This window comes from Neofelis nebulosa, chromosome 14, assembly GCF_028018385.1.
Source record: "Neofelis nebulosa isolate mNeoNeb1 chromosome 14, mNeoNeb1.pri, whole genome shotgun sequence".
Classification (NCBI taxonomy): domain Eukaryota; kingdom Metazoa; phylum Chordata; class Mammalia; order Carnivora; family Felidae; genus Neofelis; species Neofelis nebulosa.
Genome location: NC_080795.1, coordinates 35,544,478 through 35,572,335, shown reverse-complemented (window position 1 = coordinate 35,572,335; position 27,858 = coordinate 35,544,478). Strand labels below are relative to the sequence as shown.

Sequence of the window (27,858 nt, the reverse complement as noted above, 5' to 3'; positions counted from 1 at the left end):
TGTGTGTGTTTCCCCCTCTAGGCTTTACGTATTTCTACAAAGGGAAGGAGTACTGGAAATTCAACAACCAGATACTCAAAGTAGAACCTGGATATCCCAGATCTATCCTCAAGGATTTTATGGGCTGTGATGGACCAACAGACAGAGATAAAGAAGGACACAGCCCACCAGACGATGTAGACATTGTCATCAAACTGGACAACACAGCCAGCACTGTGAAAGCCATAGCTATTGTCATTCCCTGCATCTTGGCCTTATGTCTCCTTGTATTGGTTTACACTGTGTTCCAGTTCAAGAGGAAAGGAACACCCCGCCACATACTGTACTGTAAACGCTCTATGCAAGAGTGGGTGTGATGTAGGGTTTTTTTTTCTTTCTTTCTTTTCCAGGAGTTTGTGGTAACTTGAGATTCAAGACAAGAGCTGTTATGCTGTTTCCTAGCTAGGAGCAGGCTTGTGGCAGCCTGATTCAGGGCTGACCTTTCAAACCCAGAGGGTTGCTGGTCCTGCACATGAGTGGAAATACACTCATGGGGAAGCTTCCATGATGCACAGTATCTGCCGTTCTTCAGTCCTTTGTCTTTCTTTGTCATTCAGTTCTAGGCCTTTCCTCTGCACGCTCAATGCCCAGTAAATTTTCAGGATTAACTAAAGAAGAGGAAAAAAAGAAGAAAAGATTCTTCTTAAAGGTTTCTAATATTATTTTCCTTCTGAAGTCTGAGCCCATATCTGGGGGAAAAAAAAAAAAGCAAAATGGAAAACCCATGAATTTTGCTTTAAAGCAAAGAAAAAAAAAAGTTAAACAAAAAACCCACAATTGAACTTTCAGGAAAGTGTGAAGACCCAAAACAGCTTTGTCTCCAAAGAAGATAGCTCTCTGACTGCTATGGATAGTCTCCTACACTTCATTTTTGTCAGGTGGGAGATCTGGAAAATACATGCAGGACTTTAGACTGTTGGGACAGCCATTTTCCAACAAACAAGGGGCCAAAATATCTGCAATATAGTAACAGCCTTAATAATAATACATCCATTTTTCGTTTTATACAGCTGTTCTCAGCTATGTCCTCAATGTTTCATCACATTTATACTCATAGCTATATTCAAACAGGACCTTTTGATTGTTTTTGAAGTGTTTCTAATCCCCTTCCTGCCACCTGACCCCTGCATCATTGTGATAATCTCCCCAAGTTGTATTAGGCCATTGCCCCAGGCCTTCCATGGGTCTGTCAGAAATATTCATTATAAGCGGAGCAAGAAGCAGTATGTCTCCAAAGTGGTTTAAAGTGACAGTTATTTTACAAGGATATGTGACACTAGTAATACATTGGTGTAACCCTTTGAGAACTATCAGATCAGCTTTCAGAGTCTTAGGCTTGTCAGTCTTGCTGTCTGGTAACTTACAGAACTGGGCAATGGTAAACACAGGCACAGGTTCAGGAAGTTCAAGTTTTTAAAAAAGATATCTTATAACCCCATGTAATTTTTAAGAGATTTACGGTACTACGTAAATGCATTTATAGCAAACAGAAATGATGTTCCTTGCCAAAAAATTTTCTGGCAAATAAAAAGATATTTTATTAAGAAAATATAAGAGTGAAATTTTATTCGAAGAAGTGATTATGATAGCCTAAGTCTTTTTTTTATTTTTCTTAGACATATTGAATTTCTGTTTTAAGGTCCATTGCATGAAAATTCAATTTGCCTTGGTACATGCAGTTAGCATTGCCATTTTACAAATGATTTAAAATGATGACTCTGAGATTGCATGAATATCTCTAGTACATTACCTATTGCATGTCAACCATAGTTCTCAAAGGGTTAGTGTGGCTTCTGGCATTTAGCCATCCATTTGATCACTGACAGAGCCAAGAGACCACCAAAGCATTTCATTGTTGAGTGTAATTTGTCCTAACAGCAGTATTGTCATTTTCATGTGACCTGCAGAGCAGGTTTGTATCAATATTTTTTTCCTAGAGAAAAGTCAGCAACTGACAGACCTCTTTATTGATTTTTAGGAGCTGCTTCTTGCAGTGAAAGGCTTTACAGCCACTGGGCTGTGAACTTATTAGAGATGGTCAGAACGAACGCACCCCATGAGTCAGACATTGGCTTTGTGTGAAAGCCAGCTTTTGAGGGGATTAGCTTTTGAAACAATGAACAGCTTGCCTTGAACTTGATTATTGATCTGTTGACTGTCATTAACAACAACTTAAACATTGTCTTCTGTGAAAATTTTCCTTGAAGAGTCCTGTTCTATGTCTTTGCCCTTTGACCTTTAACTTGCAAACTGGCACAAACTGAAGGAAATCTGGTATTGCTTCTCCTTTGGAGTGTTAATTGTACTCTAAAACCCTAGTAAGCATGAGCTGTTTCCTTAGAGTAGAGAGAGAGAGAGAGAGAGAAAGAGTGTCGACGGTGGTTCTGCAGATGGACACTTTGCAATTTACATGCACACTCGAAAAATGCCCTGTAGGTAGAAGTGACTTTTAATTTTCCTTTAATATAATTTCAAGTCTAAATTCATCATTTTAGGTACAAATATAAAACTATAGGGGATAAACAACAACAACAAAAAACTCTCAAAATACTTGAATGGCCAGTGTGGCTTTTATATAAAGCAAGAATTTTATACTAGTGAAAATTTCTTACTCATTTGCTAATAATACATATTTCCAGATGATTTTTAATGAGTGTAGGTACACACATTCTTATTTGGAAATGGATAGTTTGGCTGCCTTGAATTTCTATTTATACTCACCATAGCATGAAAATTAGAATGTCTTTCGATTAAATAACATGTTTATGATTTGGTTTGGGAAAATATTTTGTAATCCCGGGTGGCATGTTACAGAGCCTTGCAGGTTGTTATTTCTTACAACCTGAACATGTATAACATAAGGCTAAGAAAAAAGAACAGTTGAAAAAGAGGAATGGCTTTACAGTAAAACAGTATGTAATGCAAACTGTATTTTGACAGGATATCAGAGATTATGTACATGAGGGCCAAGAAAGCATGGGGAGAGGACCAAAATCAGGCCTGTAGCTTCACTTCAGTGCTTCCATTCCAGATGATGCTGATATTATAAAGAGTTAGTCACTTATATTGAGCATAGAGGACTATCTACATAAGCTCATTGATATAGTGTTTGCTTATGAGAGAGTTTAATCCTTTTAGGACCTTGATGTCAAGAAAAAAGATGACTGGAAATTGTATTTTGCTAAACGTAGAAATGAGGACTAAGTCAGTTGGGGACGTGAGTAAATCATTGAGGAATTCCATCAACCTGCATTGAACATTGATTTTTTTTTTCTAAAATGAGAAAGAAACTGAAGAAACAATCTTTTGCCTCTTTACTCATTTGTCACAGTATCACAGTATCCTGATCCATCAGAAGACTATAAGTATCTAAGGGCTAGAAAATAACCATAGCATTAAGAAAGGAAGGACTCTGACATTATGCTTGAATTCTAGGAATGTCATGGCTAAGTGCTGGGTCATATTTACTTCAATGTGAGATGAGATTTGTGTGATAAGAAAAAAACATATACAGCTTCTCTCTTTACTAGAACAGTTACAATTTCAGGTGTGAGACTACAAGAGATGAGAAAATATTAAGCTCAATATAACCACAAACCTCACGATTCTATTTGTTTATCGTACACAGGGCACTTTGTGAGAATGGTTGCTGACTCTTCTAACATTTGGGGTTTGGAAAAAAATCTCGATCTTCTTGGAATAGTGAAAGGGAGAGCGACCAATTGGTCTAGCACATAAGAACAGTGATTCAAAAACATCGTGGAATAAATTTCCATGGGTCAACAACATAACGTACCAGTTCAGTATCAATAGAAACATGCAATCTATGAAATATTTTTCATCAGACCATCACTAATAGCATGGAAAGTTCTAACTTCGGGTTTCTCAAATTGCAATCAAAACACATTCATGATCACAAAACACAATTCTCCTTCTGTTTGATTATTTCTCAATACTTTAACATAGACACAAATGTAAACAAGGTAATGTTCCTTACATAAATGAACTATATAGTTTATAATTTTAGCCAAATATTATTGTTCTGTATATTATTAACTGGACTGAAATGAAGTATTAAAATAGTCAATCAGACTGTATTCCCTGTAAAGCAGTAAATCCACATCAGACCATAGAGGAGGTTGTGAATTTAACTATCAACCCCTTTTAGAACAAAGTGTCTACTGACATGGCAATCAGAACAGGTGAATACAGAGACTCTTTACAACTGCAGAGATGCCATAGATAAATTAGAGAACATTATATGATACTAGCAAAGACAACTTCTGTTATAAATCAGAGGGCAAGGCTTTTCTGAATCAGATGTAATAAATTACTAAGTAATAATTTACAGAAAATAATTACTAAGTAATAAAGGATAGAGACTGATTTACTGAAATAAGCAAGTGTTACTTTTACTAGTCAGATTGCTTGTGACCTTTTTCTATTGACACAATTGGTTTCATATACGGTAATCTTATTTTTATTCCCTTTCTGTGGGTGATTAAAAACTCAGTGTGGTGGATCAGAACATTGCCGAACTTCACCGGTAGTTCCAATATGTGGATGATGTGTATATACTGGATCCTAGGTATAGTAATATAATATTTCCAAGTTCTGCATATTATGCTGATATTTCTAGTATGATACAAATACATGCCCACACTTTGTGAATCTTACAGTAGAATAACAAATGTGTCCATATTGACTAAATTCAATGTGCTGATGAGAAATGGATGTTATAATCAAGTAGACTGAGTTAACACAAGAGTCATGAAAAGATCTTTTTTTTTTTTTAAGTTTTGGAATTATTTCCAGAAACTAATAAAGGCGGTGATTTACAGATAGTATTGAGTCTGTGAGATTGTAACATATACTGAAACAACCTCGTGGATGGTGGTGAAATCTTTTTCAGTAAAACATAGCAAAGAGTTCATTTAATTTTTGATGCTCTCAGGAGCACATTCCAAAATATCACAGATGTCAAACGGAACATGCCGTCTGAAGCAAAGATGTTAAATTCAGATAAGCTATTTATAAATAGCTGTAAATACAATCTCAGCCAATATATGATATCGCAGAAGGTTTCAAGTCGATAATAGAGGGTCTAACCATTTCATTACATTTCATGCACCTTCCTGATACTGACTTATTGTGACCACAGGTTATAACTGGCAGAGGATATGTATCTATGTTTTAGGTTACCTGTTGCCTAAGAGGAAATCATAGCTACATCAGAAAAGTTTTATAAGTTATATTTTAAAAATTAGTACTTTATATAATAAAGAAAACCGCAACCGGACATAGCACCACACCATAAATATTAAAATTAAATATTATATATATATTAAATATAATGAAAGTGGAGGAAAAGGAAAAATGAGTGTTTTGTAAAATATAAAAACATACTATAGCACTCCTTAATACAACTGGAAATCTTACTTTAGCAAGTATTAGAACTAGAGAAAAATGCAACTTCAAGCTCTCCATACTAGTCATGGGTATGTGACATATCAATGTATATAATTAACCAGTGGTCTTTAGATGTTACCCTGCATAAACACATCTCATACTAATGCACTGCCTTATAGGCTAAAAATGTCAAAAGTTAGGTGTTCGGTAACCTCAATTGGAAAGATTTAGAATGTTAGAATCTCCTGAGAAAAGCCACTTTTCTAGGATAGACATTTACCTCAGTAATCGTATAACACAAACACTTGGCATAGTAGCAAAGAGCTTGCCTTTGTGTTCTAATCGTAACCTTTGTCTTTCTGTCCTACTCAAATGATTTTTTGCTTCCACTGGTGTCATTTTGAAATGATTCAGAGATATTTCAGGTCAATTGAATAACAGTTACAAATATCTCTTTCAATATGTTATACGTATGTCTACTTTGAAATTTAAACCAATAGTATCTAAAGCCTAAGAGTAAACACTGATCTGAACAAACGCTGACAAATTCACAGAAATTGGGTGGAAGATAGATATTGTAAAATTTGTCAATTTTCTGGCGGAATACTAAAGTAGCAGCCTTCAATTTTTAAACAATTTGTGAGCTTATAAAAGGACAGAGACATGCATCTTCTGTTTCGAACAATGCTAATTCCTTTTATGGAGTAAGGGTATAAGATCATGAGTGCTGTAACAAAGCACATCACAGACACTCAAAACTAAGCTCTTTAAGGAAAATGAGGGCATACCCAGTTAATTCATGGTCAGTGCATAAGAATAAAAAACATATGAAGGATATTTATTTATGAAGCTTTCTGAAGATTCTATGCCTTTTCAATTTAAAGAGCAGTGTGTCTTAAAATTTATCCTATGTTAACATTGGACTGGCGATAATATTCAAGTTTTCACTCAGTGTGTCTTTACATTCAAGGGCACACTGGGCATCGTAGGACAAATACATCATAAACTAGAATGTTGTGCTGATTACATAACTTTGCCATGTGCTCTTCTATAGAGCTGGATTTATATGCCCTTAAGAAGGGAGACGAAAATCAGTTAAATAGAAAAATGACCATACGATAATTGTATCATGTGAGGCCACTTAGCTTCAGAGCAAGATGTTATTAACCCTCATTTCCACGTAGAAAAACCGGAAGAAGAGAATGGTGAACATGAATAAAATGATTAACTTTTGACTTATGAAGATGTTTCTTGAGTATTTTATCCACTTGTTTTTCTCCTTGAAAAAATATCACACAGAATACAGACATATCTGTAGCACTTGGTCTGTAGCTAGATTGGATCCCAGGCATAACATTGTTTGACACAGACCTTTTTATACATGCCTCATATACGATGAAACTTTGGTGAGATGTGTCTGCATGGTAGAATGCTTTTTCCTAGGCTAGGATATGGTGCTGCTTATACTTGCCACCTTTTGTACGAATATATGTTTCTATGTTGGCCTGTCTTGCTGAGATATGGATGAATAAAGCCTGGTGTGAGCTGTCTATTTGCAAAGTCACTAGAATGCATGTTTCATTTGTTCTGTTGTAATGCCAGTTTGGACTTGCTCCCTCTCTATACATTGACAACCCAGTTGTGAAGGTAAAATGTAGTTTCCTTGAATGAATGAATGATTCAATCCTTAAACCAATGTCTTATTTTTGCTTACCACTGAAATACTATCACAGAGGCCACATTATTGCCTGTCTTCTCACAGCTCTTTAGTATGTACTATTGCCTGGGTAAAATTAGGTTTTTGCCTTTTTCGTCACTTCTTTTGTATCTGACGTGGAATACGTTATTCCTTTGTATGTTCATAAATACAAATTTTCACAATCTTAGTTACTTTGTTACTTCCAAACAAACCTGATTTCCAAACCAGGATGATTGCGTGTCTGGTTTTTCTGCTCCTCCAATCCTGAAATTATTTGTTTGCTTTCTGTGAACACACAGACAGTTGGGAGGGCTATACTATTTTGTGTCGTCTTATGCAGTCTGTGCCTATATTTGCATTCCTTCCCATTTCCACCTTGCCCTTCTTTTAGTTACAGATTTGATTTCCCCTTCCATCTGTGAAAACCAGAATTGAGCAGCACTGTACATCAGACTTGGTGCCTGGAAACTCTGTCTTTGTTCCTCAGTAATTTTCGTTCACAAGTTTCACGCAAAGACAGTCCCAGTCAATTTCACACACCTTCCAATTTCTTACGTTGGATGCTAACTTTTTTAGAGTTATTCCCCTGAGAAAAGTGAAATGCTGAGTATGAAGGCTGTTGTCTGTTGATAAGCCAGCTAAGGAAGTTTGCTTTTGGAGAACGTTTCTTAAATAATTATACAGGAAAGTAAATACCATAAGAGTGTTCTGCTTAAGGTACATCATGAGTACAAAAATGCCTAAAACCTCAGTTCTTTGGTCTATTTGCCTTTATGTGTAAATTACATAAATCACATGTATATTATAAAGAGAGTGAATAAGAGAATAAGGGGTATTACAGTGGCAGCATTTTGCTGCATTGGTTTTGACTGCATCAGCATTTCTATTGTGAACCTCTATTTTCAGGGGTTTTAGAGACTCACCCATAAAAATTTGCTTCAGGCTTAAAAGTCTTGAAAGATTTTTTTTTTAGGTATATAATTTTAAACAAATATATCTTGTTTTTATATTAGAGGAAGGAAATAAATGGAGTTTACTAGTTCAAATTTACGCTACTATAACTTTTAATATAAAACTTAATTTTTTATCAAAAAAATAAAATCTAATTAGTCCATAGTCTATTGATGGTTTTTAAAAGAATCAATTATTGATACTGAGAAAATTGCCTGCTTCATCAGTATAGTAACCTTTCTTCAAGATGTTTTAAAATCTGTATACTTGTATTAACATTATCTTGATTCCAGTAGTGGATCAGTATGATAATGAACAGAATTTATGCCATCCATATGAGCTATCTGGTAATACAGATTTGGAAGTATATAGTGTGTGTGTGTGTGTGTGTGTGTGTGTGTGTGTGTGTGTGTATACATACATATACATACACACAGTGTGTGTGTGTGTATGTATGTATGTGTGTGTGTGTGTGTATGCCCACATACACACACACATACGTATTTAACAGAATAAGGGGAAAACGCTCCCATAAATTTAGTTTATCAAATAAATACCATATACTATATTAAAAAATAATTGCACATACATTTGTCTTTCAGAGCCAGAATGAGATGCAAGCAATTGCAAAGGAAAGTTGTCTCTTGGGTAAACAATAGACATTTTATAGCTTCTTATGAAAACCATTTTTCCTTTCTATATTGTGGTTATGGGAAATTAAAAGAATGTAATGCATAGAATTAATGCAGACTTTATTTAAATAACATTAAAATATGAAGCAGAGAGAAACATTAGGAAATTAAATATTTAGGTTATTATCTTTTGGTTTGCTGACAATACTTTGCCTTTATTTTAATTCCCCATGATATTTTCAGTTCTGGAGAGGGTATTAAAATCTAACTTTAAGCTTCTGGATTGTTCACATTACACTCAACACTACTTCATTAAGTTCTTGATAATATGTAGTCTTCTGTGTGCAAAGAAAGAAATAAATAACACATTTATTTGCTGAATGAGCTTTAAGATTTGCAAGTTGTTAGTGGTTTTTTGCCCACACAGGATTCTATACATTTATAACATCTTCAATCTGGCATATAGATATATATATATTTTTTCAGATAGCTTCTACTGACAAACACAAAGCTTGTTTGTGTGCAAATATAAGGCTAAATAAATGGTGCTAAAGTGTATTATGACTGTCAGATATAATCAGGCAAAATTTTGTGGTGCTTAAATTAATTTTTTCATTGATTTTATTGATCAATGCATTGAACAGTGTTTATTATTCACAAGTTGTCTTTTATTAGTAAAACAAGGCCTCATAGCACATTGTTAAATAAAATGGTTGACTAGTCTATGTAACAGCTCACCAAGCTACTATCTCTTCAACTCCTTATAATGTTGCGTCATTAAAGGTCAAGGGGTCATGCTATTAATCTCATCGCTGCAGACCATTAACATGACTGAACTTTTCCACAAAGTACTTATGTTTACAATGCTATAACCCTTTGACTGCTGCGGCAACCTTTAACCACACAAACGTCACAAGCTAGAATCATCAGCATGGTTCTTGCCATGGCAATCAAAGAGTTAAGGGCTGTGCAGTGATTTGTTTTGTATTTATTAATTTATATTTATTTTGTTTCCATTCAAGGAGGGGATTTTGGGTGGGGCAGTTTTTGTCTGCTGTAAGTGTCTTAACCTAGGGAAGGGTTAAATGGCTTTTTATACTATTGCATCTTCTGTATTTACCACCAATTCATTGTGTTGTAACTAAAAAAAACTGTCAATAAATAAGAGAAAAGAAAACAGTTCACAGATATTGTGGTTTTACTCAATGAATGATATACATGCATTTATGACTAATATGGAGGCTGTGATGTATAGCAGCCTGCACTCTGTCTTCCTAATCGATATGAAGCAAAATGACAACCCTAAAATAATTTAGGCCAAAATTTCCTGTGCGTTTGCCTGAATCATCAAGTATATTAAACTGGCCACATCAACTGGAGAATTGTTTAACAACCAACTAAATGCATGTGACTGGCCAAGGACAGGAGCAGGAAGAATCACTGCATCAGATATATTTCAGGCCAATACCCATGAACATAGGCTGTGTTAAAATGTCATCACCACTTGACAAGAATAAAGATTACTTTTTGGATAGGTGAGTGTAATTTATTGTTTAAAGTCATACATCATGACTGTCTAGGTAGGTCTAATCAAGGGTGTTAATTTTTATAGCAAAAATCTTTGGCAGAACCCCATTTAATACTATTTTTTAAATGGTAGGACATTTTAAAGGATGGCTATGAATAACCATGAGTCAAGAACAGATGCCCAGGGGCACCTGGGTGGCTCGGTCGGTTAAGTGTCCGACTTCGGCTCAGGTCACGATCTCATGGTCCGTGAGTTCGAGCCCCGCGTCGGGCTCTGTGCTGACAGCTCAGAGCCTGGAGCCTGCTTCAGATTCTGTATCTCCCTCTCTCTGACCCTCCCCCATTCATGCTCTGTCTCTCTCTGTCTCAAAAATAAATAAATGTTAAAAAAAAAAAAATTTAAAAAAAAAAAAAAAGAACAGATGCCCAGAAAACAGAAGTAAAGATAAACATTTCCATATCTACATTTTATTAAATTATCTTGAACAGAGGATCCACTATGAAATCTCTTGCAGTGTCAAAGACTTGCATGAAATCAGGTGCTAAAGTCAAAGTTTCCTGAAAATCAGATCTCATGTAATATCAATAGTCCCAAACAGTCGTCTGAATTTTTGGAAGAATTAGGAATGCACTCTGGGACTGAAGAAACATGTGTTCTCTCATACAAGAATCAAGATGCATCTGTGCACCAAGAAACTCATCTTAAATTTTAATCCAGACAAAAAAAGAGGAGCTCTTAAAAAAAAAAGGGGGAGCTCTGAAGCAAGGTAACTAACACAATCACAAGGGACTTAATTGTCTGAAGCAATAAACAGTAGACTAGAGGGACAGAGAACTGTTTGTGTTGTCTTTGAAATCTACTTCTAGGGTGAATCCCTGGGAATTTGGTTATCTATCTCAAAGAGTTTAAAGGGAAACTGACAGAGAAGAATTGTTGGGCTTTTGAAACATGTCAGCACATAAGAACCTACAAGTTTAGCCAAGAAACAATATAGTGTATTTTTACTTGTAGAAAGCTTTGTTTTTAATGTTTTATTTATTTTTGAGAGTGCAAGCGGGGGATCAGGGGGAGGGGAAACAGAGGATCTGTGCCGACAGCAGCAAGTCCAACTTGGGGCTCCAACTCAAACCTCGAAATCACCACCTGAGCAGAAGTCAGACGCTCAACCTACTGAGCCACCCATGTGCACCTGTAGAAGGCTTTTAAACAAAAGAAAACCTTTATTTTTATAAGGCTGTCAACAATATGAAACCTTAAATAATCAGGCTGAATTGAAGACTAAATCTTCCTTGTTTTTATTATCAAAGAGAAATAAAAGGTTGAAATAGCGATCTAACCTAGTATTTATTTTTCTAGTACTTGAATTTTATTTATTTAATATTAAAATACACTATTACATGACCTATCTTGCATGATTGATGCCACAATCAAGGACCAAATTAGAATGCTATATTGTGGAGAAAAGAAGAAATCCAGATAGGGTTATCGAGAACTCAAGAACACACCCAGAACACTATAGAAGCATAAATACCATGAAGTAAATGATAATGTTTGCACATTTTACATCCTTTTTAAAATTTTTTTTATGTTTTATTTATTTTTGAGAGAGAAAAAGAGAAAGCACAGGAGACAGAGAGAGAGAGGGAGACACAGAATCCAAAGACAGGCTCCAGGCTCTGAGCTGTCAGCACAGAGCCCAACGTGGGGCTCGAACCCATGAACTGCAAGATCATGACCTGAGCCGAAGTCGGATGCTTAGCCGACTGCGCCACCCAGGGCCCCTGTACATTTTACATTTTACATTTTACATTTTACATTTTACATTATGGCAAGTATTTGAATGGGCATAACTTCAACCCAGTTTGATACACTCTGCCATTTCCTCCATTTAGTTACCCAATGTGTCAATAGCTCTCCCCTCTTCTTTCCTTCTTCTTCCTCTTCCTTCTCCTTTTACCTCCACCTCCCCTCTTTCTCTCTTCTACCCCCCTTAAGTGTTCTATTTTTGAAAAAAAAATGTATAGTTCACTCCTTTCATGTGTTCTTTATTCACTCTTATAATTTTGTGGCAGTCATCACCACTATTTCTTCAAATTTAAATGATATATTTATAACTAAACCTAGTCTAATTCCCTTTCTTACTTGACTTCTTAAGAGTAGTTAATACTGGGAGTACCTAGGTGGCTCAATCGGTTAAGTGTCTGACTTCAGCTCAGCTCATGATCTCACGGTTCGTGAGTTTGAGCTCTGCATTCGGCTCTGTGCTGCCAGCTCAGAGCCTGGAGCCTGTTTCGGATTCTGTGTCTTCCTCTCTCTGCCCTTTCCTGCTCATGCTCTGTCTCTGTCTCTCAAAAATAAACATTAAAAAAAATTTTTACAGAGTATTTAATACTGATAGTTACTCTGACATTAATACTTTTGCTCCTTCAGACAAGACCTATTCATTTCTTATTCCTTTTTTATACCTAGAGCCTGCTATAGTACCTAGCTCATAGTCAGCCCTCAGGAAAATGTTGGCTTCTACATATTAGGGTTTAAAAATCTTTTTGTCTATCATATCTAACTTTTTAAATGAATTCTTGAAAATTTACATAAGTACCCCTATATGTTTGTGTGTGTATATATATATGTGTATGTGTGTGTATATATATGTATATATATATATAATTTTTGAGACAGTACTAGCAGGGTAGGGGCAAAGAGAAAGAGGGACAGAGGATTTGAAGCAGGCTCTGTGCTGACAGCAGTGAACCCGATGCAGGGTGTGATTTCAGGGTTCTCACCAGGAAATCACAACCTGAGCCAAAGTCAGATACTCAACCGACTGAGCCACCCAGGCACCCCCTATATGTTCTTAACCTTCTTTATTCTATACCCTCTCCTGGCCCTTCTGCACAAACATGTCTTTAGCTTTGTGGATATGATGTCTCACAAAATCCATATTGACAATTTCCACCCACTTGCTGGACAAGCAAATCTGGATTTTTCTTCTTCCCAATTAATTTCGATCTACTAAATACAAAACATGAACATTCCTTTTGTCCCCCTCAAAGTAAGCATGTTTCCTCTTGAATTATCTAATCTCTTAATGCATTATATTTTCTTGGCTAACGATCCATGAAAACGTTTTGTTCTTGGCCTTCCCCTTCTCCCTTTGCCTCTGATGTCCCCCTGCAGATATTTACTACTTTGACAATATTATTGGCATCTAATTTCTCCTTGACATTCTTGTCCTAGTTAGGGTTCCTTACTTCTTTCTTTCTGAATCTTCTTGCCTAATTCCACCTCTTTTCTAGCTGATCTACACATTCCTGGCGGAACAGTCCTCTCAAATTAGAGTTTGAATCATACCAATTCTTTATTAAAGATTTTATAGGACGACCCTTCAAAATCTATTTTTTTAACTTGCATTTCAAATTTTCTCACCAGTATATATTTTTATACCTGAAGCCATCCAAATACTTGCCACCCCTCATCCATAGTTTGGCTCATGCTGTTCTCTGTACTTTGAATTTCCATGTTTCCCTTCTTCATCTTTCCTGATTTCACTGAATAAAGCTCCCCCAACTTTGAATTCTCATAATATTACCCCCTTGCATTTTGTTTTGTTGAGGATGACCCTAGTATAATTATTAATATTGCATCCCTCCTTTCCCTTCAAAAGTCTCTCAGTTTTAGTAATAAGTTACATGGTCATACTCATGCAACATTTTAAACAAAATCTATAATTTTATATGAACTTAAACCATTATTCCTTGTGAATGTCTAAGCTCCTGGGAACTGCATTCTTCCTGGTTTGTTTTGGTTTGGTTTGAGTTTGGTGTGTGTGTGTGTGTGTGTGTGTGTGTGTGTGTGTCGTTTGTTTTGTTTTGTTTTGTTTTTGTCCTTTCTGTAGTATCTATTTCAGGGCCTTGAATGAAGAAGCTCCAGAAATGTTTATTACACTAAATTAAATTGCATTTGTTATACTTTGTTATTACATTAGTTTTTGTTGTTGTTGTTGTTGTATATTCTCTAACCTATTTTCTAGGAGTCCTATGAATAAAGATAAAAGTATTTGTTTCCAAGATAAAAACTTTTAAGCAGTTAACTTTGATTTTTTTTCCAGGATGTAACTTATTTCCAAAGCTTTTAAAATATTTTTCATTAAGTCATAAAGAAAGCCTCATATTTAGGCTAATCTTTTTTAGTATTTATCTTTTACTTCTAATAATCACCTTTTTAACCACAGGAAGTTCTTCAGTAACAATAGCCGACTAAAATGGAAAGACCTGTGTTTGGGAGACACCAGTGAGTAGAGAACAATTATCAATATGTAAAATATTCAAAAAGTCAAATTCTGCTTACTTAAATATGTGCATAGACATAAGAGAAATGGTTATTCATTTTCTTACCATATTCCCTTACAAAGGAGAAATTGTGAAAAAAACTTTAGAGTAGTAATCATTCTGCCTATTCAGAGGGAAATGCATTTCAAATTCTTGCAGGGATAGTGTTGGGTCTACAGGACAGGATTGTCAACATAGTGCTCAATCTGAAAAATAAATAAGGAATTGGTGAGGGGTTCAAAAGGGAAAGAGTTAAGTCACAGACAAAAGGGACAACACAGATAAACAGTTCAACAGCAAGAAATAGATTTTTAGCAAATTATTGCTTAGATCAGTTATTATTGGGCCTTTAAAATCAGTGTTTCGAATTAGCTGTCTGTTACCTCATGTTAAACAGGAGTAGACAATTGAGGATTTCTAGGCATTTAAAGAAAAGTTCAAACAAAGAGACAAACATATAAAAATAACAGGAAAGAAAAAAAAACATCATGTGGGGTGGGGAGGGGAAACTTTTAAAACTACTATCAGAGAAAACTTTTAATGATTTGCATAGAAATTTAAAACTTGAAAGGAACAATGAAAACCTCAACAGATTGGAAGACAAAGTTAAATTCTTTTTTCTCGTTTTCCATTTCTCATCTATAAAATGTATTCTACTAAATAATGAGCAATCCAAGAAACACTGGATTCAGAAAAACAGAAGTTTCAACCAAAAGGAAGAAAGAAGTAAAGGGATTATCCAAAAGGGTGGTGAAGGACACTTGCAGGGTTGTAACATTGCTCCAGTCATAAAAGCTAAGCAGTTCAGATTGCATCAGCCAGAGAGAAAAAAAAGTTAAGGACTCATCCTCATTACTTCTGTCATTATGCCATCTTTTTTTAACCTGTGAAGCCACTGCAGAATGTGCTCTACCAAAACAAGAAAATAAATGAAGACCGCTAACACCTAAGAATAGGGAATGCATTTTGGAGAAATTTAAAGAAATTTCCTACAATAAGGCAGAGATAAATCCTGGAATTTCAGGCCTGGAGAGCGCTAGTCCAAATAGAAGGAGAATGAATGACTCGTGTGTGTGCGTGTGTGTGTGTGTGTGTGTGTGATTCATACAGAAACACGAAGTGACACCAATAGGGGAGGGAATGCTTATTTATAGTATTATTTTAGCATTTTTAATAGGATTTTTTACTATAGTAAAAAAAATTATAGTATTTTTATAGTATTATTTTAGCATTAAATTATGCTTTAAAAGACCTAACTGTATTAATCTGATAATTAGTTTAAATTAAAGCACAAAAACTATCTGTGGTCAACAAGTCCAAAATCTGCAAGAACATAAGGGTGCCCTGACCATGACTCCACTGTTTTTCCTTTGTCTCTGGACGTTAATCATATTCATTCTATGGCTGTTTTCCTTTCACCCACTTCCCAACACAGTCCCCTTTGTCTTTGATCTTCCTTACATTCTCCACCCTTCTGTTACAGCACTTGTAGTCCCCTCACTTGGCAGAGAAAAAGGGGACTAATGAAAATCTTGGCAACTGCTTTTCAAGGACACTTGACTCTTGCCTTAGGAAGATATCTGGTCAAATGTTTTTGGATGATGACAGTTTAGAAAAGGTAGATATTTCATTTTATTGAGTGTGAAAAATATTCTTCAAAGGAAGGGTCAGTGGGGTAAGTAACAGTCAGTAAAATTAAATTGGACCAGGATTTCAACCAACTCTAGGTCATCTGCCCTACCAGAAAGTAAGAATCCTGAAGAAATAGGTAAGATTTAAGATCTGACAGAAATTGTTGCAGGCTCTAAAGAAATACATATAACTTTTTAACATGTTATATGTCAATATAATGGTATTTCAGTGAAATTATAAATTACTCTTTCTGAAAAAAAAAATTATTGGTTCATTTGTTCATTCGGTATTAAATCTTTACCACATTTTAAATATTACCTACGACAGAGGATAAGATGACTAAAGTAGGGGAGTCAAATTTGCCTAAATTATTTTACCTCACTGTAGTTAACATAAAGCATAATATACATAGCACAATGTAACATAACATAAAATATGATAGATAATAGGAAAAATATTATAATATTATGGGTACAAAAAATCATGAGAGAACCAGACGGTGACTCTGCTTGGGGTTATCATGGAAGATTTTATAAAAAGAGTAATGCATGAAAAAAAAAAGGTAGGTTAACAAGTAAACAACAGGAAAGTAGTATTTTAGGCAAATGTTACAATTTATAGAAAGGAGCACAAGTGTTAAGAGAGCATAACACATTTGGGAAAATGAATTATTCTGGAACTGGAGCCCAATTTACATGAAGGAGAATTATAAAAGATAAGTTCAAAGATTTTGGCAAGTGCTAGATCATGAAGGGATTTGATGCCTCTAAATCTTTTTTGCCTAGCCTACCTGGTGATTCTATCAGCTACCCACTACCCTTTTAATGCACTTGTTTTTGGCTAAAATCAGGCAGCATTGTTTTATTTTTTCCATTCTTATTTAGTTTATTTAATCCAAAGCAAACAAACAAATAAAAAAAAAAACCAGTTCACCCATTTCTCCAACCCCTCACTCCCTGCCTCTTGCAACCACTAATTTGTTCTCTGTATCTGTGAGTTTGTTTTTTTTAATTTGTGTGTTTTTCAGATTCCACAAATAAGAGAGATCATTTGATATTTGTCGTTTCCTGTCCAACTTATTTCCCTTAGCATAACGCCTTTGAGGTCCATCCATGTCACAGATGGCAAGAGTTCATTCTTTTTTATGACTAATATTCCAGAATGTATATGTGTGTGTATGTGTGTGTGTGTGTGTGTGTGTGTACAAATTTTAAGATTATTCTATTTCCGGGGCGCCTGGGTGGCGCAGTCGGTTAAGCGTCCGACTTCAGCCAGGTCACGATCTCGCGGTCCGTGAGTTCGAGCCCCGCGTCGGGCTCTGGGCTGATGGCTCGGAGCCTGGAGCCTGTTTCCGATTCTGTGTCTCCCTCTCTCTCTGTCCCTCCCCCGTTCATGCTCTGTCTCTCTCTGTCCCAAAAATAAATAAACGTTGAAAAAAAAAAAAAAAAGATTATTCTATTTCCTTGGAAAATGTCATTAGAATTTCCACAGGGATTGCATTGGATCTGTAGTTTGCTTTGCGTAATACTGACACTTTAACAATATTAATTCTTACAATCCATGAGCACAGAATATATTTCCATTTATTTGTGTGTTCTTCAATTTATTTTATTAGTGTCTTCTGGTTTTCAATATGTATGTTTTTACATTGTTATATTGTCAGGATATTTTTTAATGCAATTGTATGGGATTATTTTCTTAATTTCTCTGATAGTTATTAGTGTAAACAAATGCAACAAATTTTTGTGAATTGATTTTGTATCCTACAACTTTGCTCAATTTATTAGTTCCAATAGTTTTTTTTGATGGAGTCTTTAGTCTATATATAGTATCATGTCATCTGCAAACAGTAACAGTTTTACTTCTTCCTTTCCAATTTGCATGTTTTTTCTTTTTCTTGTCTCATTGCTCTGGCTAGAACTTCCAATACCGTATTAAAAATAATTGGCAACAGTGGACATTCTTGTCTTGTTCCTTATCGTAAAAGAAAATCTTTCAACTTTTCACCATTGAGTATGATGTTGACTGTGGGCTTGTCATACAAGCCTCTCATTATGTGAAGGTACATTTCCTCAACACCCATTTTTTGAAGAGTTTTTTTTTCATAAATGGATTTTGAATTTTGTCAAACACTTTTTCTGCTTTTATTGAAATTGTCATTTGATTTTTATCCTTTTTTTTTAATGTGGTGTATCATATTTATTTGCAGAAGTTAACCATTCTTGCCTCCCTGGAGTAAATTCCATTTCATTGTGGTGTATGATTCTTTTAATATGTATTGTGGAATTCACTTTGTAAATATTTTGTTGTGGATTTTTGCATCTGTGTTCATCAGTGATATTGGCCTATAATTTTCTTTTCTTTTTTCTTTTTTCTTTCTTTTTTTTTTTGTGGTGTCCTTGTCTAGTTCTGGTGTTAGGTTAATGCTAGACTCATAAAAATGTAATTGGAAGAGGTCCCCCACACCCATGCTTATTTTTTGAAATAGTTTGAGAAGAACTGGTATTATTTCTTTGAATGTTTGGTAGAACTAACCAATGAAGCCATGGAGTCTGGTCCTGGACTTTGGTCTGTTCAGATTTTCTATTTTATAATGATTCAGTCTTGGTAGGTTCTATATTTCTAAACACATATCCATTTCTTCTAGATTGTCCAGTTTGTCGTTATATAATTATTTATTACAGTCTCTTATTTCTGTTGTATCAGTCATAATATCTCCTCTTTCATTTCTGATTTCATTTATCTGAGTTATTTCCTTTTCTTGATTTGTGTAGCTAAATGTTTGTCAATTTTGTTTTTCAAAGAACAGGCTCTTAGTTTCACTGATTTTTTTCCACTCTCTTTTTAGTCTCTATTTCATTTATTTCTGTTCTTTGTTATTCCCTTCTTTCTACTAACTTTGGGTTTCATTTGTTCTTTTTCTAGTTCATTCAGGTGTAAAGTTAATTTGCTTATTCAAGACTTTTCTTGTTTTTCGACATAGGCATGAACTTCCCTCTTAAACTGTGTTTGCATTCCATAAATTTTGGTGTGTTAAATTTCCATTTTCATTTGTATCAGGAATATTTTTGAGTCCTCTTTGAATATCTTCTTTGGTCTATTTTGCTATTTGGTAGCATTTTTTTTTTATGTCTCTACATATTTGTGAATTTTCCAGTTTCTTCATATAATTAAGTTTTTGTTTCATACAATTGTGGTCAGAAGAGATGCTGGATATGATTTCAATCTTTTAAAATTTATTAAGACTTGATCTGTGCCCTAACATATAATCTTGAAAAACATTCCATGTGTACTTGAGAAGAATATCTATTCTGTTGCTTTTGGATAAAATGTTCTTTAAATGTCTGTTAAGTCCATGTGGTCTAACATGTCATTTAAGGCTGATGTTTCTTTATTGATTTTCTGTCTGGATGATCTGTCCATCGATGTAAGTTGGGTATTAAAGTTCCCTACTATTGTATTGCTGTTTATTTCTCTACAGTGGATTTCTTGGGCATACAACTAAGACCTTTGACTAAAAAGTTGTCGGCAGTGGAAACTTAGTGAGAGAGAAGAATCAGAAATGATATATCTATCCTTATTAGACAATGAATGGTGAAAATTATTTTAAAGTGGTATATTTTTGATACCTAATGAAAGATGGAGGCAAAACAATCAAATTATCACCTACGTCACCTGGAATAAAGTACAACTGAAGGCAAGGCTTCAGAAGACCCTGTTGCTACTGCTACCGCATAGTAGCAATGCATAAAGATATTATTTCTAATAACATGTGAAAACTTAAAGAAAATTATAAGTTAAATTCATATTTTCTTGGTTTAAGCATTTACTGAAAACTTAGGACTTCTTATGAACTTTTTAACTTTGCAACCACAGGTTTGAGTGAACTAAAATAAAACCTTTGTTTGATCCAGTATGATGCCAAATTTCAATATTCATTAATTCACAGCTTCATTAGATATATAAAATGGAGGGTCTGGGTTTTTGATAAAGAACAGAACTATAGTCATTGAAATTGGGTGATTTATGGTATTAAGAGTATTCATAAATTTCCAATCTATTATGAACTTAAGTATTTCCTTTCCCCCCTTAGTTGTCTCCAGTTCTAAAAGCTAGAGTCATATTCCAATATACGCTGAGGAAGAATGAATTATAATGTCAAACACAGGAGGAAACAGCTTACTTACCAATGCTACAAAATGTAGCTAATTTATGTCATCCAGGTTCTGTGGAATATGTATGGGAATGGATTCTGAAGTTCCCAGACCAAAAGGGATAACACATTTTTTAATTGGCTAACTTTACCAATATGGTTTAATTACTAGAGGTTCTGTAACAAATGAGCTAGGTCAAACAGCAGAGAATATTGTACAATTGTAATCAAAATCGGTTCACATAATTGATGATGAGATGCCAAAAATTCCTTTGTATGAAAAAGAAGAAGGATCCAAAGACTGAGTGAGATGGAATGTTCGGTGGATATATAACATGTAACTCACTCAGCCACACACAACCAGACTCCCAGATAAAGGCCAAGAAGGCAGTCTCTGTGATGGGGAGAGGAGCATCATCCACTTTGAAAGAACTTTTTAGTGGTTGTTCTCTGCTAAGTGGGAAAGCTAGTAACAGAAACTATAGATGAAAAGCATTTACTATTTCAATGAGGATTCTATTATTATTTGAGTGATAGTTTCCAAGAATAGAAAAGCACAAGTAACAATAACTGATCACTAGAAGCATCTAGAGTCAAAAGGGGTATGTGGTTACCATTACAATCAGTGGATCTTTAGAGGTAGGTATTTAGTCATAAAAGCCCCAGAGACCAAAATAAAGAACATCCCATAAAGTTCTATCTGAATTGTAGAATTGATAAAAATAAAAAATCTGGTAAACAGAGGCCTGAATAAAGCCTCACTAGAGATCTAGAGTTTTCTCAGTTGACCTGAATCAGCTATCAGACCTGAATCAGTTCAGAGTCAACATCTATTGCAATAAAAATGAAGCTCTCCTTTAAAAAAAAATGTTTATTAATTTTGAGAGACAAGAGGGCAGAGAGAGAAGGAGAAACAGAATCCCAAACAGGCTCTGTGCTGTCACCACAGAGATCAATGCAGGCCTTGATCTCATGAATCATAAGATCATGACCTGAGTCGAAATCAAAAGTTGGACATTCAACCAGCTGAGCCACCCAGGCTCTCCAAAATGAATATCTGCTTACCCTTGAGGGAGAATTTTTCATTATTATCACAATTGTCACAGTGAATCTTTCCCTTTCCCTTTCATAAAGGCCATTTCTCAGGATAAACATGTTCTAGAGTAAGATAAATAGCAAGTCTTCATGGATATTTTTTTTTAATTTTTTTAACGTTTATTTATTTTTGAGACAGAGAGAGACAGAGCATGAACAGGGGACGGTCAGAAAGAGGGAGACACAGAATCTGAAACAGGCTCCAGGCTCTAAGTTGTCAGCACAGAGCCTGACACAGGGCTCGAACTCATGGACCATGAGATCATGACCTGAGCCAAAGCCAGCCGCTCAACCGACTGAGCCACCCAGGCGCCCCGTTTCATGGATATTTTGACACTGATGTTGCTCTAACTCTAATTCCTAGTAACTCTGGTCTTCTAGGCAGGTGATGTATAGAGAGAGGTTTTGGTTCAAGGTAGTCCCAACAGGATCCCAACACATGCTATTGTTATTTACCTAATGAATTGGGAATATTCCCTTTAGTATCTAGTAGTCTTTTTTTGGGTATCCATCTAAGTGAAGAGTGACTGTAATAAGTAGAACCCAGTGGAAACTCCCAGAGTTCCCTATTCATACAAAATTTAAAACGACATGTTTGGAATAATTCATTAAAAAAACCAGAGCTGTCATCAAAGATTTGAAAAATTCAGACTATTATTGCTACCACATAACCATTCAATATTCTGCCTTAGCCAGTGAAGCATATGAATGGGTTTTGGAGAATTATGGTGGATTGTCATAATGATAATCAGATGGTGATTTAAATTGCCATGGGTATTCCAGATGTAATCTCTCTACTGGAATAAACTGTATAGTCCCTGTCACTTAACTTGCGGCTACTGATCTAACAGATGATTGTTGTTTGTTTATTCCAATTAGTACAGAATATCAGATTCAGTTGTCCCACTTGGCCAGGATAGCAGCACACCTTTGCCATATTGCCACCATGTTATGTCAAATCTGTGTTATAATTTAGTTTGAAGGAAAATAAATCGTTCTTACCCTTACATAGAATTCTTGCTTGCCAACTGCACTGATGACAGCATGCTGATAGAACAGCCTGAAGATGCAAATGCATACATGTCAGCATACGGAAGACCAAAACGGGACAAAGAGGTCTGCCCTACCCAAAGAAATTTCTAGATGTCTAATTACTCAGGGCACATCAGAACATTCTCTATAAATTAACAATGATAAATTATTAATAAGCTGCGCTACCTTATAGATACTACCAGCAAGAAAGAGGCACATGAACTATTTTGGATATGGCTCTTTAACTCATTTACTCGATAATCTAAGACAGCTACATTTGAATGGGGCTCAGAGAAAGAGGTATTTGTCCACAGTATAAACAATTTGCTATCTGGCTATTATTACTCAGTGTATCTATGTATGTTCAAACTGTCTTTGGTAGGTTCAACATACAGCAATCTGTGAGAAGAGAAATCTTCAGAGCTCTGTTAACAAGAATCATGCACTTTTAACCAAATAACTTTTCTCATTTTGAAAAGTAATTATTGACTTGTTACTGTGCTGTATTAGATATTAAACTGCCAACCACGAATGAGTACTGGCTCTTTCCATGAACTGAAAATCTGATGCACCATGCCAAAAAGTTAAGCACACCAATAAGGCTCCATTATCAGGTGGAAGTGGTAGGTTCTGGATAAGGTCCAAGAAGGTCATGAATGCACAAGCTGCATGAAACAGTCATACACATTCCCAAATTACCTATACCTGCTGCAAAGTCACCCCTCCCTCAAGTTATGGCAGTGAACAGGAGGAAAAATTTCCAGCTTGTCGTATTGGTTACTTGAAATGCTGACACCAACAGAAGGGAACTGTTGCAGTGTCAGAGTCCAACTCAGGAGTGGCTCTGAAGGAGTATGGGGAAAAGAAATTCTTCGAGTGATAAATTCTCACTGCTGGAAGAGGCTCATCTACACTGATGCATAAATTGTGGCTAATAGTTTCACTGGATGATCTGGGAGTTGAAGGGGACAAGATTGGAATCACAATAACCAATTTATCAGTGGACATTCTTCATCGGCTCAGTTTTTGGAAACACAGTAGCCATTTTCACAACAGTGCTTTCTCCTTACTAAAATGAGTATCCACTTAACGAATGACATTACTCATGGTTTGATTTTTTTTTACTATAAAATATTATGATACTTTAGCTGTAAGAACTTTTTTTTTCTTGAACAATGTGAGAGATGTAACGTCAGCTGGCTTCTCAGGAGATACCCACGTTTTTAAACTAGAAGCAAAGCTACTAAAATATTTGAACTAATCATACCCCTTTCATGTTTTCTCACTTTTCATTGAGAGAGGTAGCACAGTGTGGTGAGTAGAGCTGGATAGGAGTCCAGTGAATCACTAAATTTTGGGAACCGGGCAAGTCATATCCCTGATCCTTTGGTTCTCCATCTATAAAAATTATTGTCTTACTAGTCCTTGTCTGTTCCAGGATTCTACAGATGACTGAAATGAGAGGATTATTAAAATGACAGGGCTTCATGAAAAGACAAACATTTATATGATAACATGGATAAGAGCTGTTAATAAGCTGTTAATAAGACAGTTCCTTTGGGGGCCATTTTGGGGTAAAATAGTTTCATCTCGTAAATCGCACATTCTAGAGATTGATTTCATATCATCTTTTCTTACAGTACAGCAGTGTTTCTCAAAAACTGAATTATCATGAACATTTAAGGTACTGAGTGGCCATAGAGATTCCTGACTTCCACCTCAGGCTTACTGAATTAAATTTAACAGACACTTCAAATATTTTTGATGTTTGGCCAAAGTTTAGATACACAGTCATTTGCTATTGCTGGCTAATCCTTTCCTGAGAATATTAATCGCTTAGCCAACACGAATCTTAACTTTCCTGGGAGCAGGGGTCATTTGACACAGTCCCATCATTTCCCATAATGCCAAGCCAATATTTGGGGACACAATAGCTACTACACCTGTGTGTACATATTTGGCAGGGTGTTTTTAATTTAATGAACAAGGATTGCAGAATGAAAAAGTGATCCAGAGTGTATTTTCTTCTAAATAAGACTTTTTCTTATAGATTTGACAGCTGGAACTGTTCCAATTTGAATGTGTTTGTGGCTGTGAATTATTCAATACACTGACAGTGATGTTTGATTTGAAACTCATTCATTCCTTCACCAGTTGCATGCGAAACACCTCCTAAAGAGCATTTTTAATTGCCCAGATGTTTATGTGAAATTACTGCCATTAATCACAGTATTGATTATGCTTCTCCTGTTTTCCGGCAGTCTTCTATTTTTAAACAGTCCCCTGAAGTGACATACGGAAGCATCCTTGTTATCCATGACTTTCTAGTTTGCAATATAATTGATAGATGAAAAATTCATTGTGAACCATTTAAATCTGCTGCTTGTGTTGAAAGGTAGTTATTTTTGTCACTTCCTGTTTGCCACAAAGCATGTTTTATGCTGCAGTTTCAACAACGGGGCCACTTTTATTCCAGTCAGCATTTTCCTGCACATATTATTGGCCTTAGGCAAAACTGTCTAGTAGGCAAATTTTTTGGCTCTCCCCCAGCTCACTTGCCAGCACACCTTCTCATCCTGCCTTTCAAACCACAGGCTTACAGGTTGTATTCAGTTTCAAAGCTCTCAGCTATCAACCAGCTTAGCTTAAAATGCAGAAGTCTGTATATCTCCTGAACATGTCAGTATTTGGATAATTGACACATATCCGACCTCAAAAACAGAACACATGTATGAACCAAAAATTTTGAAAATCACTTTTTTGAAAATTTGAGCACTTATTAAGAGCTATTTTTCAGGCCAACTAAATTACTATTATCTTGGTGAAGGACAAGTTATCAGTTAGTATTGAATGATGTCATTCTGGGCCTTAGTTCCCCAATTGTAAAATAAAATTACTGAACTGGAATATTCAAAGTCACTTTGGAGTAGCAGGAGGAGAACCGACACATGCATGCACCCCCATGACTGCCCAATTTCTCTTTTTATCCTCAGCTCTATCCTGCATCTCAAGGAGCCACACACCCAAGCTCCTTCCACCAGCCTCCAAACTGATGGTTACTTCTTATGTACTCTGATGACACATTCTACTCTAAAAAGGATAGACCCATACAAGCTACGGAAGCAGGTTCAGAACTTTGGGCAGAGAATTCCAGGTTCCAAGTGCCAGAGCATGTGATCGTGTCTTCTCTGGATGGACACCCCTGCTCAGTCCTGTGGACTCCACACGTTGTGAAGAAGAATACAGTCAGAAGAATTCAGAAAGCAGGAGCCTAGTGCAGAGACTCTATTGCCCAGGTGGAAGAATAAGGCTGGAAACAACTAAAGGACCATTCCATGCCATCTGGACCTGAATGCTCTTACACATTCACTGTTGTGTTATTCTACGTTGTCCACTGATCCAGTTCTTGGTTAACTCTGTGGTCATGATGGATGTAACCAATAGTCTTTTCCTTGTCTTAGAATGCTTGAGATCTCGGGGCGCCTGGGTGGCTCAGTTGGTTGAGCGTCCGACTTTGGCTCAGGTCATGATCTCGCAGCTTGTGAGTTCGAGCCCCACGTCGGGCTCTGGGCTGACAGCTCAGATCCTGGAGCCTGCTTCAGATTCTGTGTCTCCCTCTCTCTCTGCCCCTTCTCTGCTCATGCTCTCTGTCTCTCAAAAATGAATAAACATTAAAAAAAAAATTTAAAAAAAAGAATTCTTAAGATCTCCCTCTTTCTCACCCTGTCTCCTTGCAAATGTTAATAGTTTCTTCTTAAATATCCTGTATGTTTATCATTACTACTTTTCCTATTTTCTATCCTAAAGTTCCATGAGATGCCTGGGATGCAGACTTATAAGCTCTGTAAAATGCCTGCTTCAAGTCAGATCTCAGAATAATTTTTCTGTCTGTTGTTTATTGTGATGATGGGAAGGGTTTATATAAGAGTGCTCTAGCTTTAGGACTGGAAGAGAACAATGTCTGTGTTGTCTTTCAAGTAAAATTCTTCCCATGAAGAAATCATTGTCTGGTATATCTTGTGTTTCACAATCAGATGTTTTCCACCTTCTTTCTTTCTGTGGTTTTGCAATTTAACCATTCCAAGACCACGTGTATGAATTACATGCATAAATTAAACACTGCTGCTAATTACACTGTTAATGAAATTGTTGTCAAGGCTCTATCCACTCTGATCATATCATTTGCCTGGATCAAAAATATTTTTTAAGGAAAAATAACTAATACATTCTACAGAGGAGAGTATTTCTAGTCTCTAACTCAGGAGAAACTGATCTCTGACTCTCACGCCCATTCAAAAACCGTTCTTATTTTAAAAATTAAATTCCTTACAAATAACTTTAAAATTATTTTTAAAATTAGACTTTTAATCACAGACACAGAAACTAATAAAGCAGTAACTATTTTGATTATATTTTCATAGTATATTACATAGTATTACAATCAATGCTGAAAAGAAGAGCTATTGATATTTCAATCTCATGGACTTTGCTAAAACTAAAGAGTGGCCATACTTTTGATATCTGATATTATAAATATTGGAAATTTATTTAATTTTTCTCCATTGCTCACTGTGGTGATGGGAAGGGTTTATGTACTATGCTGTAGCTTCATGACAGTGAACAAAACTATGCATTTCTTTCTTTAACAACCTTATTTAATCAGTTTCAACTTGACTTTTCTGTACTCATAGTCTTTATTTCCTCAGAGTTATTCTGGAAGGCTTTGCCAGTGTTGGACTCAAAAACACACTTGTAACAAGCTCCTAAGCAAATAAGACCAATAGTGATGAAAGGCTTCATCTGGATGCAAACACTGAGTCGCATTGATAATTTGCACAATTAGGACAACATCAACGGGAAGACTCCAGGCACCTTAGAGAACCTCTGGAAGTTCCACAAATAATGTGCATGTGTTGGAAGGACACTATGATGAAAATTTCATGTTTATTCCTGATTTTTTTTTCAGTCTTTCCAGGATTTAAAGAAACAGTAAGCCATAGATGCTGCTTGATTCAATTAGTCCAATGAAAGTTTTCTCAAAACAGGTATGGAAAAAAAAATTCTGGTGTGCTGTAGATGAAATGAAAACAGGAGAAACAACAGGATGTCTATTTATTCTAGTTATATAGTTCATGTTTCAGAAAAGAACATATTTGGTCTACCGAAAGTAAAGGAAGTCACCAAATTAATATATGTGAAAAGGATGCTCTGTAACATCACTTCAGAGTTGTGACAAGTTGACTGGAGAGAGAATCCAGTTCTGAATTTGCTAACTGTGCCTCTCATCAGGGCCAAAAAATGAATAAAAAAGTATATCGCAAGCCATTTTTCAAGATCTAGAAAATAACATGAACTGTAAT

The 27,858-nt window shown here is 35.6% G+C and overlaps 1 protein-coding gene across 3 annotated transcripts in view; it reads left to right on the top strand.

Moving 5' to 3' along the window:
* Positions 1-26,032, top strand: part of MMP16 (matrix metallopeptidase 16) — a 313,046-nt gene extending 287,014 nt beyond the window's left edge. The window contains exon 10 of one of the 3 annotated variants that reach the window (XM_058698495.1): positions 25,492-26,032. In XM_058698495.1, coding sequence (XP_058554478.1) covers positions 25,492-25,574 — 83 coding nt within the window. In that variant the 3' untranslated portion in view covers positions 25,575-26,032. Of the gene's footprint in view, positions 1-21; positions 9,915-25,491 lie in introns of those variants that run through there. The other 2 variants (XM_058698496.1, XM_058698494.1) reach the window with 2 other exon arrangements.
* Positions 26,033-27,858: the final 1,826 nt, after the last annotated feature.